The sequence below is a fragment of the Lytechinus variegatus genome, chromosome 17, assembly GCF_018143015.1.
Source record: "Lytechinus variegatus isolate NC3 chromosome 17, Lvar_3.0, whole genome shotgun sequence".
Taxonomy (NCBI): domain Eukaryota; kingdom Metazoa; phylum Echinodermata; class Echinoidea; order Temnopleuroida; family Toxopneustidae; genus Lytechinus; species Lytechinus variegatus.
The window spans coordinates 19,736,392-19,752,546 of NC_054756.1; the positions used below are offsets into that span (position 1 = coordinate 19,736,392).

The window sequence follows — 16,155 nt, forward strand, 5'->3', positions numbered from 1 at the left end:
CATACACATGGTAATAGCATCTGCATTCTTCTAATACATGTACAAACTCACAATTGATGATTTGGAATCAAATTTTCTTTAAATCACTGCAATATCTGTTTTTCTTGGTAGATACATGGTACATATTCTCTGGAAAGCATAGCAGCTCTTTATTGATAACACATAGTTTGTTCTGCATGTGTTTTGCCTGTGCAGTACCAGAGCATATTGCACAAAGCATCGAAATCAGACATATCCCCCACAGGCCTATCTGCAAATCTTGCCATGAATATCGAGAGATAATTAATTGCATTTAAGAGCAGATAATTTTTTTAATGTTTTGAGATAATGTACATATTACCTACCAAAAAGAAATGATATTGTTAATATCATTTCAAGAAAAAAGGTACTACATCATTTTCTTAAAATTATAAGAGGAAATGTCTGAGTGTAAATGCAGAAAATAGAGTATAATTAAATGAAAAAAATTATTGATGTAAATACATTTTTTGTATATAAAACTGTTAATAAAAATTAGTATACATTAATCATGGTATTGTTTATGCACATCTGTACCTTTCCTGCTTTTCTAATAAAATTGTAATTACCTAAAAAATTGAATAACTTTACATGTGTCTTAAATGTATGTTATGCAATATTTCTTTTCTTGGTTTTCTAAAGATTTTTAAATAATAATAATTTGATTTATATAGCGCTTTTTCCAGAGGATACGAAGCGCTGTTGATTGCATAAGACAAGTTAAGGTTAATGGTTATATAAGCGTGTTTTGAGATGTTTTTTGAAGAGGTTAAGAGAAGAGAGGAAATAAGATGGAGGGAGTTTGTTCCAAAACCAAAGACAAGGGGGGGGGGGGTGACAAGAGATTGAAAAGAGTTCAAACCAGCCTGTTTTCTGGACTTTGGAATTACAAAGGAAGGAGCAGCAGTAGAACCAAGAGAGCAAACTTTTCCCCCTCCTTATCCCTATTTTGCTGGAGAATATCAATTTCCATCATTCAATTTTTTGTTGTTTCATAAAAGATGAATACAGCGTAACATCCAGTCTTCAGTATCGTACAACAACTAGCTCTCATTCATCAAGATGTCTGGTCGCGGAAAAGGAGGAAAGGGTCTTGGAAAGGGTGGTGCCAAGCGTCATCGCAAGGTTCTACGAGACAACATCCAAGGTATCACGAAGCCTGCTATCCGCCGTCTAGCAAGAAGAGGTGGAGTCAAAAGAATCTCTGGTCTCATCTACGAAGAGACACGCGGTGTACTGAAAGTTGTAAGAAATCACTTTCTTACAACTTAACGATACATGTGTAGTTTTTTTTTTCATCTATATAGGTCTGGGGGATTTCTCAGGGTTTATTTTTCTTATTCACCGAACTATTTATTTTCTATCATTATTTTTGTGTTTATTTATAATTCTTTTATTTATTCTTCATTTATTTATACTTTATCTCATTATATACTTTCATCTCATTATTTTTTTTCATTGTTTTGATTATATTTTCCAGTTTTTTATTATTTTGTTTTATTATTTCTTCTATATTTCTATCTTTTAACTTTTTGTTTATTTTTGTAGATGTGTATATCTATCTTTTTCATATATGGAGGGGGTTGCCACCTATTTTCACTATCTATTTTTCATCTTTATTTTTTCAGAGGAAGGAGAAAGATAACAATGTTGTTGTGGTTTTTGTTCTTGTTGTTTTATTAGTTGGCTGTGTAGCACTATTACAAGTGATTTGTCTAAGGCTACATCGGAAACCGCTGTTTAATTAGCTGTCCTTGTCACTGCCCCAGTTTAAGGTTTGTTTATAACATGGAAAATAGATGAAGAATTTCATGAGTGGGAGTATAAAGCTTGCCTTGAATATATTAATTGAAAATTTAAAGGTCTGCAAGCTAAATGATGGTAGTTGCAGTAAAACACTAATTTCCTGAGAAAGTCTGTAAAACCAAGGTTAAGTATGACTACATCATCGTGGATCTAGATCTGGTACAGTTACATAAACTGAACTTTGTGAAATCATAAAATCTAAGCTGAAATACGATCACACTGAAGATCGCCAACACAGATGGGACAGTGTATTATAAGAAATAGATCAAAAGAAAATGACTACTTAGAAAAGATGTAAGTTTTTAGAGATTTCTGAAATGACCTGTAGTTAATTCCTGCGCAAAACAAGGAAACAATGAAGCATACAATGCGATCTGAAGGAGATGTGAACCCCTCAGGAATGTGGGTTATACACACAAAAAAAATCAATAATTTTAAAAGCACTTTTGATGGTAGTATGTCTATGCAATGGTGATAGCAGAGTTGGTGCATTAGCAGTGGTGGTGGTGGTGGTGGCAGTGTGTTAGGATGGTGGTGGTGTTGTGGGGTTTGTTGGGATATAGGTCATGATGTACTTAGTGATGATGTGGCAATGAAGGTAGTGGTGGTGGTGACTTAATGAATATGATTACTGTATTGTTAGCCTTGGTGGCTTGATGGTAGTGATGGTGTGTTGCAACAGTCACTGTGGTACAAGTGGTAGCGGTTCTTACTATAGGGGCAATGCTTGGAAACGGTGATATTCTTAATGGTGATGTGTTAAGATGTCAGTGTGTTCATTATGGAGGTTAATCAAGGTAATGCTGTTATTTGTGGTGATGCCATTATGTCGCAACCGTTTTGGAGGTGAAGGTAGCGATGGGAAAGTGGGTGCTTGGAGGAGTGCTCTCAATGTCAGAGGTGATCATAGCCAAAAGACAGGTAATGATGGAGACGGTGCACTGGTTGTCATGATTGTATCACTATGAAAGGCCAAAGTCATCTCTGACAAGTGCCTTTAGAACAGACGAATCATATTACATAACCATCATATTCAAGCATTCCAGAACACAGTCATACAGAGCGAACCAACCATAGACCACTAACCAAACACCATCATCAATGAATCATGTCTTGTATAAGCAAGGGTTACACTCTTGGCAACATCTACTGGACACATATTAAGTTAATTAAAACTCGTAAATCAAATGCTAGACTACGGACCAGGAGTGAAGCTTCAAATTACATGCTTGCCTAATTACAAGGCTGTATATTATGTAATAAGACACCTCCAGATGCACAATATACTACTGTACCAAGTAACCCATTTACACAAATTCATTTGAAATTAATAATTAGGGTAAGTCAAACATAATCCTGATACATATTAAATGGAAATTATAAATCTAGGTCATAAATCTAGGTCAGCCCCCCACTTTTTTCCCAAAACTATATACAACAAGGCAAACGCCAAGCGTTGTCTCGCCTGTATATTGCAGTCATGAAGAGACTGCATGTCAAAACTATGCTATATGACTTCTGAGGCTGTCAGCAGTTTAGGGGGTGAATTGTGGTTCTCACAGCTTACATATGCATTAATGGTATAAGCCTACTTTATCCATAGAAAATCAGATAAAACTAAGAATGCTGTTAATACTATGAAGCTACAATTATTTCCATGCAAGTGGAAATGAATGTTAGTGAAAAAGAAAGTAATTGATAATAATGTGAGTAAAATTGTAAAATTAAATTAATTATTCAGGTGTAATGAAATGCCAATCTTTAGCATTATGTCGGATGATGGTAGGGGCATACCGTAAGTAACGGTGTATTAACCGCACCTTTTTCTCGGCGGGGCGGAAGCAAAAGTCGGGGGTGCGGTTTATACACGGTGACGGGTCTCAGCCAGCCCGCCGTAACCCCTCCCGTACATGTACGATGTCTGCCAGTTCACAACACATCGAGTGGCCGGGCGTAGCCGCCCAGGCAATGTCGTTTAGAGGGGTATGAGCCGCGGGTAATGGGAAGCGATTATTGCAATATTAATTAAATGTTGTCCATAACAAACGCACCCACCTTCATGACACTAATTTTGACTTTATTCTCGGTTCAAAGTAGTGAAGTTCCCTGGCGAATTTAAAGAGACGCCAAGCATACTCGGTAATATTTTGTCACCGCTGAGCGAGAGTTGAGTGAGCTTAGAGATTGCGTTGTAATGTGGTTATAGTGCGACTTAAGCTGGCGCTATTCAAAGTCCCGTTTCGCGCCAGCTTGTTTTTTTTCCTTCCTGTTTGATTGTCACAAGATACCAGGTAAACCACGCACGAGAGAGACGGCAAGAAGCCGTAAAAAACAAATGGAAAAAATGCCAATTTCTTTGTTTCTTGAACCTTCCTATAATCCCGTATCCAAAATTCATGCTAAGACATCAAATTTCTGAAAGTGATTGTGAGATTGTGATGCAAGAAATGTGAATGTTTCTTCCTCCTACGCTGGGCCTGGGAAAGACACAGATCATAATTTGATAAGATGTACTGGCATGACTTGTACTGTATCGTAGTTTGCAATGTAATGGCAGTGCTGTGTGTGTACACTGTGACTGTGAGGTGAGCGAGTGTGTAAGTTGCCAATATTGTCGGGACCGTTCTTTCTTTCTAACATTTGTAGATGAATTGATCAAGAACAGCATATATCTGCATACCGGTAATCTCTTTGGATACTTTGAAATCTTAAAAAACTTAGATATTGTTTCTTCGTACCTCAAATATGCATGTAAATGTGAGAAGATTTTTTTTTTTTTTTAGTCCAAAGTCGGGGGTGCGGTTAATACACGGGTGCGGTTAATACACCGTTACTTACGGTAACTTCTCTCAATTTGTTTTGTACAGTCTACAGTATTACCAGAACATGCGCATGCAGCAAATCTGAAGGGTAACATTTAAGAAACTTTGACAGCTTTTCTGTTGTACCATTGGCAAATTTGTGTGAATATCATAAATGGTGCCAAAAACTATAGCTCATTAAATAACAGTTTTTAAAGAATAAACAAGTAAAATACAAAGTCTGGTTCAGGTATAGAGAGTACTGAGTTCGTGTTAAAAAGTATAAAATTATAAACTTGACCTGCACCTTCAAGAGACACACCTTTTGTATGAATTTGGCAATCCTACCTCGAAGATATAAAAAGTTATTGTGTGTACAGCACAGCACAGTGCCAGTCATGGAAAGTTCATTGACCTTTGACCTTAATCAAATTCAACTCTTATTCGAACTTGACCTGCACCTTCAAAAGATGGACCTCTTGTATGAATTTGGCAATCCTACCTCGAAGATATAAAAAGTTATTGTGTGTACAGCACAGCACAGTGCCAGTCATGGAAAGTTCATTGACCTTTGACCTTAATCAAATTCAACTCACATTCGAACTTGACCTGCACCTTCAAAAGATCGACCTCTTGTACGAATTTGGCAATCCTACCTCGAAAAAATAGAAAGTTATTGTGTGTACAGCACAGCACAGTGCCAGTCATGGAAAGTTCATTGACCTTTGACCTTATTCAAATTCGGCTCACATTTGAACTTGACCTGCACCTTCAAGAGATGGGCCTCTGTTATGAATTTGGCAATCTCATTTCCAAGCTATAGAAAGTTATCGTGTGTACAACACAGCACAGTGCCAGTCATGGAAAGTTCATTGACCTTTGACCTTATTCAAATTCGACTCATATTCAAACTTGACCTGTGCCTTCAGGAGATGGACCTCAGATATGAATTTTGTGATCCCATCTCAAAGCTATAGAAAGTTATTGGGTGTACAACAATTGTTGACGACGATGCCGATGCTGCCGACGCCGGAAATAGTGATGCCTATGTCTTGCTCCACTACGCAGGCGAGACAAAAACGTAAAAGTGACCATATGATTGCTATTTTTTGCATGGTCAGCTCCCCACTTATGGCTCAGCCAATATATTCAGCCTGGAGCAATCTTTAAGCGAATTCTAAATGAACTTGTTAAAGTTTGCCAAGATCAGTCAAATTATTTCAATTTGACATATTTGTATAAAATATTAAGTTCCTCCCCCTTTACTCTTTCAGAGAGAAATTGAGAAATTTGTATTTTGGTTTGTTTTCCATGGTTAACAGCAACTACATTTCTATTTTAGCCTAAATACATTGGGGAAAATGAAAATTTATTCATACAAAAGGAAACATTTATAAAAAAAATGCAATCTTATTCTTTAAAGTGTTATAATCTCCAATTCTTCCAAATTGAAAACAAAATGTATCAATCAGATTAGAAAGATTAAATCAATTTCCTTGACCTCAAAACAAATTTTGATTCACCTGGGCCTTCTTGTGATCTCATTACATCACTTTGATAGGAATATCACAATACTTTATTCCATCATTATCATTTTATCAGATTTACTTATTATTCTTGCACAATAGAGAAAAAATAATGTGTAAAGGTTCAGTATTTTCAGAACTCCCAGAGCAGGAGCACTCTCAAGAATTAAACTTTGGAATAACAACATTTTCCAAATGTTTTTTCCAACTTTGCATAAAGCTAACTCCAATATTTTCAAGTGTTGGTTCAAACCATTTAAAGTGGTAAATGCAACACTTAGAAAAGGGTTGTAACTCCTCCAACCTTTCAAATGTCGATATAACATGTCATTTTTTAGAAAGAGATAAGTAGAATTTCATAAAATGAACCCCCCCAAAAAAAAAAAAAAAAATAAATAAACAAATAAATACTAGAAAATATACAGACCATTTCAAGACTCCAGTATCAAATCGGAGTAAGCACCCTACCCACACATCAACATATTTTTAAATTTCAAAAGGTTATTTATTCATTTTTTTAAGAATATTTACCAAATTATAATGAATCCTAATACAAGATTACTTTCTTTAATACTTATTTTATCAATTGGATCAACCCTCAAAACAGAAGAAATAGATACCAAAATAAAGAGAATGATTCTAATTAATTGAAAATGAAAAATTATTCCCACCTAAAAAAAAATAATTAGATTATAAAAAGATATAAAGCATAACGATAGTAGTAGTAGTAATAATGATAATGATAACAATAATATTTTAATAACATCATTTTCATGATGCACCACTTAAAATTAATAAATATAATTCTTCAAAATCACAATCAAATTTATATTCAATTATACAAAAAAGCAGCAAAATATTAGTTGAACTTAGCTAGACAAATTAAAACTAATTTAATCAAAATTTAATTAAATATGTATTTTCAAATATTGCATTACATATCCTCCCCCCCCCCATTTAAAATTTTAGTCTTTAGCTCTGATTAACTAGATTTTAAAAACTCAAATGGTATGTCAATATCATTTTAAAAATGGTATTCATAAACTGATCTATCAACAATACATACAATTATCTTTCAAAGGAAATCTCAGTGACCAGAGAGTCCAGCAAGCACTCTGCACTGATTTAAATCTGATTACAGAGCCCAGTATCCATTATCAGATTAATTCACTGACCTCTGGTAAGCAAAGGGACAGTTGCTGGTCACTTATTGTTTGAATCTTAAGTGACCATTTGTCTCTTTAGGTCAGACCACATTAAAGACAAAGGTGATGTGTAGTAGTATTGACCAATCAACGAGGAAAATGGTTATCTATATATAGTAGTGGACAAACGGGATTATGGAATTCAATAAGGGATGGGACAAAATATACACATTTCATATACACGGTGGCATTTGACAAAAGTTGTGTTCTGTATAGGAATGGATGCCATACACTGTAATTTGAAACACCACAATGGTTACAAGTACATGCTTGATATTGGCAAAGAGCTCATTCACAATTGAAACAGAAAAAGGGGACAACTTTCTAACTCTCTTTCCATCTGTCTGTCTCTGTATGTCTCTCTTTCTCACTCACACACACACACACTCTATCTCTTTCACACACACTCTCTCTATCTCTTTCACTCACACACACATACTCACTCTATCTTTCTCACACACACACTCTCTCTCTATCTTTCTCACTAACACACACACCCACTCTATCTCTTTCTCACACACACACTCTCTCTCTCTATCTTTCTCACTCACACACACACCCACTCTATCTCTCTCTCACACACACACTCTCTCTATATATTTTACACTCGCACACATACACAAACACCCTCTCTATCTCTCTGTCACACACAACTCTCTTTCTCTCAAGCTCTCTCCCTCATACTTTCTCTCCCCATACCAGTGGTTAAACAACTTCTCAATACAAAGTAGAAAAGACAGAATCTTTCATTCTTTTTCTTTCTTTCCCTTTCTCTCCCCCTCCAATCTCTTGGGGTAGTGATTCAGACTCTAGTGATTCCATGGGTGTCTGAGGTCTACACTCTTTCAAACAAGATCTTGATTTCTCTCATCAAGAAAATCATGTTGTGCCACACTAACCTTGGCAAGGTAAATAGGCAACCAATAGTATGCATTCCTCAGTGCAATAGCACTGATATACCAGTTCAGCCATAGCCGGGTATGGTGCAGCAAGAAAATACATAACCTCCAATAGCCCAAAGTTGTCGTGCTACTATATAGACTATACTATTATAATTATCTGTCAAATAATAATAATATTCCGCCTTTATATAGCGTTTAATACGTCGGAACAACGTCTCTAAGTGCTTTACAGACATATTACCCCGGTCATCGGATCCTTTCATGCCCGCATACAATGTATGCACCTTCTCCACTCCCTGGGGAGCATTCCAACAAGAGTTCCAAGACTCAATTGCTAGGCATACTACATTTAGGCTTTCACATCCTACCGGGTACCCATTTAACACCTGGGTGGAGAGTGGCAAAGTGTGGATTAACGCCTTGCCAAAGGACGCTAGGCCATGGTGGGATTTGAACACACGACCCTCTGATTACAAGGCGAGAGTCAGAACCGCTACACCACGACGCTTCCACAAATGGAAAATATCTATGAAATGAAAGAAAATATTCTTTTAGTTATATACATGCTCATTTCATATCTGGGGTAGATAGCACATGCCTATCCAATATCCATTTCTTCATGATTTTATGATCACTAATATGACATAGGACATTTATTAAATACTGGGAGAGTTTGACCACATCGAAAGTAGTAAAATAAAATATTGAAAGGAGCTTGAGTAGAGAGATATGGAATACAAATATAACAGAGAAACAAGGAGAAATAAGAGTATTTACAAAAAGAAAAAAATATATACCATTTATTTCTTTTTGCAGTACTGTTGGTAGATGTTCTCCAAACAACAAATGAGAGCAATATGAGTATTGACGACATGTATATCCAGTCATCAGATGTCTGTTTGTCTGAACACAAATATTAGAATATTAATTGTTTCTTTACTTTCACTGTTGTTGCAGTTATGATTTACATCAAATATTTCACTGTTTTTATTTTTATATTATGTTTTTACTTTGTAAATCTTTCTCAATTCAGCCACTGGCTGTGAAGAAATAATTAAAGGACAAGTCCACCCCAACAAAAACTTGATTTGAATAACAAGAGAAAAATTCAACAAGTATAACACTGAAAATTTCATCAAAATCGGATGTAAAATAAGAAAGTTATAGCATTTTAAAGTTTCGCTTATTTTCAACAAAGTAGTTATATGAACAAGCCAGTTGCATGCAAATGAGAGAGTTGATGACATCACTCACTCACTATTTCTTTTGTATTTTATTATATGAAATATTTTTATTTTCTCGTCATTGTCATGTGAAATGAAGTTTCATTCCTCCCTGAACAGGTGGAATTCCATTATTTTAACATTTTGTGCTTCAGGCAAAGAGGTCCTAATCGTCAAATTTGTAAAAAATGACATATTGTATAATTCAAACAATAAAAAACAAAAGAAATAGTGAGTGAGTGACATCATCAACTCTCTCATTTGGATGTAACTGGCTCTTTCGTATTACTATTTTGTTGAAAATAAGCGAAACTTTGAAATGTCATAACTTCCTTATTTTACATCCGATTTTGATGAAATTTTCAACATTGTGCTAGTCTGATTTTTTTCTATTGATTCAAATCAAATTTTTCTGAGGTGGACTTGACCTTTAAACCTTCAATTCAATATATGTGCTTTCTCCAGTCCCTAGGGAGCATTCACATCCTACTTGACATCCATTTGACACAAAAAAGATTGGTGAAGTGTAGAATGACAGCCTGCCAAAGGACACTGGTGCCATAAAATGATCTGAAGACATGCACCTCCGATAACAGCATAAGAGTCACTACCACTCACCCGGTACACCATAACACTTGCATAAGGGTGTAATCGTAGAGGGCATCTTTAAAAAAATATGATGTAACACTCAACTAGTAAAACATTAAAAAAAGACATACAGGAAGGGAAACCTCTCAAAATGAACATACTCCTGTATTGAAAATCTTTAAATATATGTTTGAAAAAACATAAAGAACTTAATGCCAGAGGTAGATACCATACAAGCCTAATTTTGTTTGTGCTGTCTATAAACAGAGAAAGCCCTTGAACTTTTCAAGAGGTTCTAGAATTTAAAGTGATTATTCATGCAATGCAGAGAAGTCTAATTAAGGAAATTAAGCAATGGCTGGGATTCAAACCCACAACCCTCTGTTTCAAAGTCCGAAGACTAATCCACTGGCCACAATGCTCCACACATATTGCCATATTTCCAAGTAATTTTTTTTTGTATAAGTCCTGAAGGAGGATATTCCTGGACCAACTTGTGCAATGATCATATAATTATAATTATGATAAATGTCCATGACTATATAACAACCAAGGATTTCTATTCTGGTCCATTAAATACATCAAGCAAACAAAAAACAGCAACATAACACAACAAGTGGAATGCCTCTGGCCGTCTCACCTGCACCACACGGTTCAATATAGCAGCAGTGCTGACTTTGAATACTACTCTAACTCGCACAAGATGTTCAGTGATACATGGTTACTCTTATGTCCACTTTTTATGAACTAGACCAATAAACTTACAGAGACATGATGGTTATTCAACAAAAAACCCCAACATGGCCAAAGTTCATTGACCTTATATGAACTGTGACCTTGATCATGTGACCTGAAACTCGCACAGGATGTTCAGTGATACTTGATTACTCTTATGTACAAGTTTCATGAATCAGATCCATAAACTTTCAAAGTTATGATGGTAATTCAACAGATACACCCAGTTCGGCCAAAGTTCATTGACATTTGACCTTGGTCATGTGACCTGAAACGCGCACAGGATGTTCAAAGATACTTGATTACTATAATATCCAAGTTTAATGAACTAGACCAATAAACTTTCAAAGTTATGATGGTAATTCAACAGATACCCCCAATTCGGCCAAAGTTCATTGACCCTAAATGACCTTTGACCTTAATCATGAGACCTGAAACTTGCACAAAATGTTCAGTGATGCTTGATTACTATTATGTCCAAGTTTCATGAATCAGATCCATAAACTTTCAAAGTTATGATGGGAATTCAACAGATATCCCCAATTCGGCCAAAGTTCATTGACCCTAAATGACCTTTGACCTTGGTCATGTGACGTGAAACTCGTGCAGGATGTTCAGTGATACTTGATTAACCTTATGTCCATGTTTCATGAACTAGGTTCATATATTTTCTAAGTTATGATGACATTTCAAAAACTTAACCTCAGGTTAAGATTTCGATGTTGATCCCTCCAACATGGTCTAAGTTCATTGACCCTAAATGACCTTTGACCTTGGTCATGTGACATGAAACTCTAATAGGATGTTCAGTAATACTTGATTAACCTTATGGCCGAGTTTTATTAACTAGGTCCATATACTTTCTAAGTTATGATGTCATTTCAAAAACTTAACCTCAGGTTAAGATTTGATGTTGACGCCGCCGCCGCCGCCGTCGGAAAAGCGGCGCCTATAGTCTCACTCTGCTTCGCAGGTGAGACAAAAAGCACCGAGAAGATAACTTGTAAGGGTAAGATTTCACAAAATATATTTACAACACATGCATCACAATTAACTTGAAATGGGAGACTGAAAAAGAACAAAGCCAGGGTTCTGTGGAAGCAGTTCCCAGTGACTGGGCTATGTAACCAAAAATATGGAGTGCCAGCAACATCATCATCACCTGGAATGCTATTTTTCAACATATTGATGAATACTATAAACAGTGGTCCACACATCACTGTTTTGACCAAACGGTGTGCTCATTTTCTCCACAGAATCCAATTCATCTAGCTTGCAATGACCACCCAATCTACAATCACAGGGAAAATATCAGTCTAATGAAATTAAAAGTCGATCTCTTTCCTCCATCAAATACAGTCTGATACATTGATTAGTAATCTAGAGAGGAAGGACAGTGTAAATGCCTCTGATATGAGGAACTATGACAATGGTGGCTTGCCATACTCCTGTGAGGGCATCTCACTGATGAACATCAAACCAACACTCTCAATGTGGGTCAAATTAAGATGAGAGGATCAAATTCTCCATGTAATTGCCCATTGACCTCTGTAATTTGAAGGCTAATTCGGGTTAATGGATTACAATAAACCGTCAGCTCGTGTCAAGATATTAAATCAAGGAACACTTTCACACTTCAACCTTTTTCTTCTCTACATCCAACGGCCCATTGCTCTCACAAAGGAGATGAAAATAAACACCCAAGGCAATAGATTGGGATCAATATAATTAAAATTTTGGATGTGGATAAGGGGATAGGCCACAATCCCCCTCCCCTCCCCAATGCTCCAGTTATATTAGATCCCTCCTCCATTTTTGGCTTAGCAAAATTTTGGGACAAGAAAATGCTCAGTGTGAGTGTGTGTGTGTTGTTTTTTTCATTTGATTTTTTTTATGAGGGGAGTGCTCCCCCCCTTATCTGCGAAATCCCAGATTCATTTTGCATCTTCAGTCATAGAATCATTTAGAAGTTAGAGGCCCGACGGATGCCTCAAGGGAAATTTGAAGGGGGTATGCATTCTCTGAATGGCTAATTCACACTGACCATGGATGTCTGGGTGTAAAAGCTCAAAGCACAGTACATCTGACTATCTAAAAACAAGAACATTCATTGATATAGCAGTCAGAGTGTTAAGATATATGGTACAGACCGAACTGTGCCATCTCCAAGGAGCTGAAAATTGCCCGATAATTGGCCATTGACCTGTTATTGGAGAGGGTTAAGTAAAGCATGGACCTATCGTAATAGGTCCATGAGTAAAGATAACAGGAAAGAATAACTCCAATTACTAGAAGAGCATCTCCACTAGCCCAACAGGATGCAAAGAAATTGTTTAAAAAACTGTACTAATGTAATGATTATGTAATTGGTGAAAGAAAATTTAGCATTGTTTCATTCTCATACCCTTTGCATGAATTTACCCTAAAATACTCCAGATTGAATGGAGAACAGGATGATGCGACTCTGCAATAAAAATTGTAATTGAATGAAATGAAAGCAGCACTGAAATGAGGTTATTCTGGTACCCAATCTTTCATGGATTGAAATTACCAGAATCTGATCCATTTCTCACTGCATCCACAAAGTCAGGAAGAAGGTATTCACCCAATGCACTGCACGACTGGAAATCCATATGTGGGAATAAAAATCATCAATTTGACCACTTGACAAGCAATCTTCAACAAGTAGATCAGGTAAAAGCTCCCATGCAAGGATGAACAGAGATCAAAAGATCTTTATCTCTTTCAGGGTTATCTTTAACTGCTTATATCAGGGTAATTTATCAGAACATCAAGGATTCTTCCTTACCGTTTGCCAGTATAAAGCCAAAAATTGTTTTGCAAAACAGAAGTTTAATTCAAATGCACGATGAAAGTAAGGATGCACTGTTTATCATAACACTCGAAAACGATACAGTGACATAGTTTCCATTAATCTAAGTTAAACTATGACTATAGTTAGGCTTGTGCACACAGGGTGAAGCCATCAGTTGACATTAATTAGTCTACATCACAGATTGTATATGGGCTGGTGAATACAGACTAGAATGCAGTTGATACAATCCTGGCTGTCAATGGTCTAATGAAAACAGCTTTAATGCATAGGTCAAGCCTTTTTAGTTTGATACTGATACCACTTATTTCATTTTCAATCATTTTTTATTAAAGTAAAACAAAATTAATATAAATAACAAAGAGCAGGAAACATCTATTGCCACCTTCACATGCACAGACAGACAAGGAAATCAATGAAAGATTTTTGTGAGTGAAAACCACAATCTCATCTACTTTCTTGAAGTGGTTTTGTTAAACCAGTTAAGGAAACCAGGTGGGTGTTTCATAAAGCTGTTCGTAAGTTAAGAGCAACTTTAAGAACGACTGGTGATCCTTTCTGGTGGTAAATGGTATTAGCTTTGGCAATGGTTAAGCGCGTAAGAAAGGTTCACCAGTCGTTCTTAAAGTCGCTCTTAACTTGCGAACAGCTTTATGAAACGGCCCCAAGTTTGTGGAAATACTCTCAGGAGAGTCACCTGTTCTGAGCAAAATTTAAAACTGCAGTATGCAGTGTAGGCATTCTACAGACAGTGTGTACAGACATGCACACACTCTCGTACTTCCCTATGAGGATAGCTTCCCGAACAACAGTGGTGTCCTCACCACACTAAAACCAGCTGAAAAACCCTCATCACGAGGTGGTTTTCGAATCTGGTTTGGATGACCACTTAAGACCACTTCCACGACAGCTTCAGGCATTCCCAATAGATACGAAACTGGTATCCACTTAACTAGTTTGAAGGTCAAGTCCACCCCAGAAGAATGTAGATTTCAATAAATAGAGAAAAATCTAACTTGCATAACACTGAAAATTTCATCACAATTTGATGTAAAATAAGAAATTTATGACATGTTTTTATTTGAATCAACTTTTTATTGGTGGTGGACTTATCCTTTAAGAAGTAGAAGAGAATGGGGTCATATTTCTCATTGCAGACAATCAGTTCTTGACAGATCACCTCCATATGCAGAGACCGACTAGAATATCAATGAAAGTTCAATTTAAGTGAATCATATTTCTCATTGCGGTAAAGCGGTTCTTTGACAGATCACCTCCAAATGGCAAGACTGACTCAAAAATTTCTAATCGCAGGAAATGGGGTTCTTAATAGATCAATTAAATGATTTGTCAAAATTAAAAAATATTTTTAAGAATGCAGGACATTCAGTTATGAGAAAAAATTCCATCTGGAGAACGGCAATTAACATTGTGCAACTATATAGTGAGACTAAATGGGATATTATTCATAACTGCCCTGCACACCATAGAGCTGGTGATGAGTACAGTAAGAAAAATAATGCAAGCATGACAGCTTTCCAGACTCCTAAGAAGGGTGTAAGGTCTCACTTTGCGCCCCTGACCCACTTGCCACTCCCACATTGTACATGTTTACCTCTTTGCGCCCCTGACCCACTTGCCACTCCCACATTGTACATGTTTACCTCTTTGCGCCCCTGACCCACTTGCCACTCCCACATTGTACATGTTTACCTCTTTGCGCCCCTGACCCACTTGCCACTCCCACATTGTACATGTTTACCTCTTTGCGCCCCTGACCCACTTGCCACTCCCACATTGTACATGTTTACCTCTTTGCGCCCCTGACCCACTTGCCACTCCCACATTGTACATGTTTACCTCTTTGCGCCCCTGACCCACTTGCCACTCCCACTTTGTACATGTTTACCTCTGTTCGCCCCTGACCCACTTGCCACTCCCACATTGTACATGTTTACCTCTGTTTGCCCCTGACCCACTTGCCACTCCCACATTGTACATGTTTACCTCTGTGCGCCCCTGACCCACTTGCCACTCCCACCTTGTACATGTTTACCTCTGTTCGCCCCTGACCCACTTGCCACTCCCACCTTGTACATGTTTACCTCTTTGCACCCCTGACCCACTTGCCACTCCCACCTTGTACATGTTTACCTCTTTGCACCCCTGACCCACTTGCCACTCCCACATTGTACATGTTTACCTCTGTTCGCCCCTGACCCACTTGCCACTCCCACATTGTACATGTTTACCTCTTTGCGCCCCTGACCCACTTGCCACTCCCACCTTGTACATGTTTACCTCTTTGCACCCCTGACCCACTTGCCACTCCCACATTGTACATGTTTACCTCAGTCTATTTTATCCCTTTCTTCACTGGATTGTACCTGTGCTCTGCATATTGGTCAAATAAATAATGGATCTGAATAATTTTTGTTAAAATAAATATACTTATGTTACATATATTAACTGAAAAAAAAGGATACACTTAAATTGTTAGTCATGTTTGTTTTAAAAT

At 36.9% G+C, this 16,155-nt stretch overlaps 1 protein-coding gene across 1 annotated transcript; it reads left to right on the top strand.

Annotated features, from left to right (window-relative positions):
• Positions 1-1,080: 1,080 nt before the first annotated feature.
• LOC121431302 (histone H4-like) lies at positions 1,081-12,316 on the top strand. The gene is made up of 2 exons (XM_041628812.1): positions 1,081-1,263; positions 12,164-12,316. Exons 1-2 carry the CDS (start codon positions 1,081-1,083, stop codon positions 12,314-12,316), a joined length of 336 nt encoding a protein of 111 aa, XP_041484746.1.
• The last annotated feature ends 3,839 nt before the right edge of the window (positions 12,317-16,155 follow it).

What these genes read in the sequence shown, in the direction of transcription:
- LOC121431302 (XM_041628812.1), top strand. Translation starts at nt 1,081, where the DNA reads ATGTCTGGTCGCGGAAAAGGAGGAAAGGGTCTTGGAAAGGGTGGTGCC. An exon ending in CACGCGGTGTACTGAAAGTT is followed by an intron (nt 1,264 to 12,163) that starts GTAAGAAATCAC and finishes CATCAAATACAG; the next exon opens with TCTGATACATTGATTAGTAA.